Source organism: Lontra canadensis, unplaced genomic scaffold (genome assembly GCF_010015895.1).
Source record: "Lontra canadensis isolate GAN:19392208 unplaced genomic scaffold, GSC_riverotter_1.0 scaffold87, whole genome shotgun sequence".
In the NCBI taxonomy this organism is placed as follows: domain Eukaryota; kingdom Metazoa; phylum Chordata; class Mammalia; order Carnivora; family Mustelidae; genus Lontra; species Lontra canadensis.
Genome location: NW_022631081.1, coordinates 8,573,760 through 8,576,746, shown reverse-complemented (window position 1 = coordinate 8,576,746; position 2,987 = coordinate 8,573,760). Strand labels below are relative to the sequence as shown.

The window sequence follows — 2,987 nt, the reverse complement described above, 5'->3', positions numbered from 1 at the left end:
GAGGTTTGTAGTTTGAGAAAGGCTTAGTTTGTCTTCAATTTTCAATGATATTTTTTGTGGATAAAGACCAAGGTTGAGAATGTTTTCTGTTAGTATTCTGAGGACATTGCCCTCTGTTTTCCTGTTTACATAGTTCATGATAAGAAAATGTGCTCCCTAGACACATCACCAAAGGCAAGGGAAACAAAAGCAAAAATGAACTATTGGGAATTCATCAAGACAAAATGCTTCTGCACATCAAAGGAAACATTCAACAAAATGAAGAGGTAACCCATGGAATAGAAGAAGATGTTTGGAAATGACGTGTCATATAAAGGGCTGGTATCCAAGATCTATAAAGAATTTCTCAAACTCAACACCCAAAAAACAAATAACCTAATCAAGAAATGGGCAGAAGACATGAACAGACATATCTCCAAGGACATGCAAATGGCTGACAGACACATGGCAAAATGTTCAACATCACTAGCCATTAGGGAAATACAAACCAAAACCACAATGAGATACCACCTTACACCAGTTAGAATGGCAAAAATTAACAAGTCAGGAAGTGACAGATGTTGGTGAGGATGGGGAGAAAGTGGAACCCTACACTATTGGTTGGAAAGCAAGCTGGTGCAGTCACTCTGAAAAACAGTGTGGAGGCTCCTCAAGATGTTAAAAATAGAACTAGCAATTTCACTACTGTGTATTTACCCTGAACATACAAACAGTGGAAAGAAGAGGCACCTGCAGCCCGATGTTCATAGCAGCAGTGTCCATAATAGCCAAACTGTAGAAGGAGCTGAGATGACCTTCAACACAAGAATGGGTAAATATGTGGTTCACATATGCAAAGGAATATTCCTCAGCCATCTGGAAGGATGAATACCTACAATTTATATTGATATGGACAGAACTGGAGGGGATTATGCTGAATGAAATAAGTCAGGTGGAGAAGGACAATTACCATGATTTTTAATCATATGTGGAATGTAAGGAATAGTGTGGAGGACCATAGGGGAAGGGAGGGAAAACTGGATGGGAAGAAATCAGAAAGGGGACAAAACTTGAGAGACTCTGGATTCTGGGAACCAAACTGAAGGTTATAGAGGGGAGGGGGATGGGGTAACAGGGTGATGGGTATTAAGGAGGGCACACGTCATGATGAGCAGTGGGTGTTACATACAACTAATGAATCATTGAACACTACATCAAAAACTAGTGTACTGTATGATGGCTAAGTAAACATAATAAAATTAATTATTAATGGGAAAAAAAGAAAATGTGTCTCAGCACAATGACGGTTTCTTTGTTTAGAACAGGACTCTCCTCTCTGGTTGTGAGAGTGTCTGCATCACTGGTTTGTAATAATTTCATAATGATGTGTACTTTGCTGGCTCTCATGTTCCCTGTATCTGAGCTTCATTGAGCTTCTTGGATATATTGGTTCCTGGGTGTCTCCAAACTTGAAGTTTTTTTGTAGATATTTCTTCACAGATTTTTTGATTTGTCCTCAGCTCTTTACCATCCTTTCTGCAGTTCCTACACTTGCACACTGTCCGGGTGGCATGAAGGTGTCCTCCAGGCACTAAGCCTTCATCAGTTTTATTAGGTATTTCATTTTGTGTTTCATTTTGAATACTTTCCATCACTACGACATCAAGTTCCCTAATATCCTCTTTTGCAACATCATATCTGCTGTCAGTCTATCCCATGTATTTTAAAATTTCAGATCATGTACTTTGGGAATTCTTTTTTTTTTTTCACATGAAAATTTGACATTAATTTCCATTTTGGAATTGGGAAATTTACAGGATAGTAACAAAGAAAAGTATCTGAAATAGTGCCCCTCTAGTCACACTCAGGGAAGGATTTCTCCAATTCTGCAATGCCAACCACTGTGCTGAATTCTTTTTTTTGGGGGGGGGACTTTTTTTAATTTTATTTTTTATAAACATATAATATATTTTTTCCCCAGGGGTATAGGTCTGTGAATCGCCAGGTTTACACACTTCACAGCACTCACCATAGCACATACCCTTCCCAATGTCCATAACCCCACCCCCCTCCCACCCCCACTCCCCCCAGCAACCCTCAGTTTGTTTTGTGAGATTAAGAGTCACTTATGGTTTATCTCCCTCCCAATCCCATCTTGCTTCATTTACTCTTCTACTACTTTGGGAATTCTTAAAAGAGTTTTTTTTTTTTAACTTCCATTTCTGCTTCTCACATGTACAGTCCTTCTTCCACCCACAGTCCTAGGTTAATAGAGTTCTAATAACTGATTACAAATCCCCTGGTGATCCGCCCTGTGCAGCCTGCCTGAAGGACTGGGAGGAAGGGGACAGACTGGGAAACTCAAACCTGAGAACCTGGGCCAGACCGGCTCTCTGCTCTGTGTACAGGCCTCCTGTGGCTGGAGGAGAGGGTGACACAGATGGGGAAGGGGTTTGTGTCTCACTTCCCTAAATGCCTGTGTCACTGTGAGCATCACCACTGCTGTCATAGGACTGACAGTAATAGTCAGCCTCATCCTCATCCTGGACCCCACTGATGGTCAGGGTGGCTGTGTTTCCTGATGTGGAGCCAGAGAATCACTCTGGGATCCCTGAGGTCCTCTCGCTATCATCATAAATGACCATCAGAGGGGCTTGGCGTGGCTTCTGCTCGTACCACTGTACAACATTGTCCAGTTCCTCTCCAGTGCAGGTGATTGTAGCCATCTGTCCCAGGGCCACTGACACTGAGTGTGGCTTAGTCAGCTCACTGGAGACCATGGAGCCTGAAAAGACAGAAGAGGAGAGGTTGCAATGAGGTCCAGGGGCTCATCCCAAGATCCCAGTGCTGAGGCTGTTCTGGGCTGGGCTCAGGGTTTGGGGCAGGCTAAGCTCAGGTGTCCTGTGAGGCTGAGAGTGTGGGCAGGACCAGGGACAGCACCTGCGCAGAAAGCGAGGAAGAGGAGTGAGAGAGGGGTCCAGGCCATGGTGCATGTACCCAGCACTCCG

General features: G+C 43.3%; 1 gene segment (V, D, J or C); it reads right to left on the bottom strand.

Moving 5' to 3' along the window:
• Positions 1-2,473: 2,473 nt before the first annotated feature.
• LOC116882693 lies at positions 2,474-2,987 on the bottom strand. The segment is given in 2 exon segments: positions 2,474-2,764; positions 2,920-2,987. Coding segments are annotated over 2 exon segments (234 nt in total).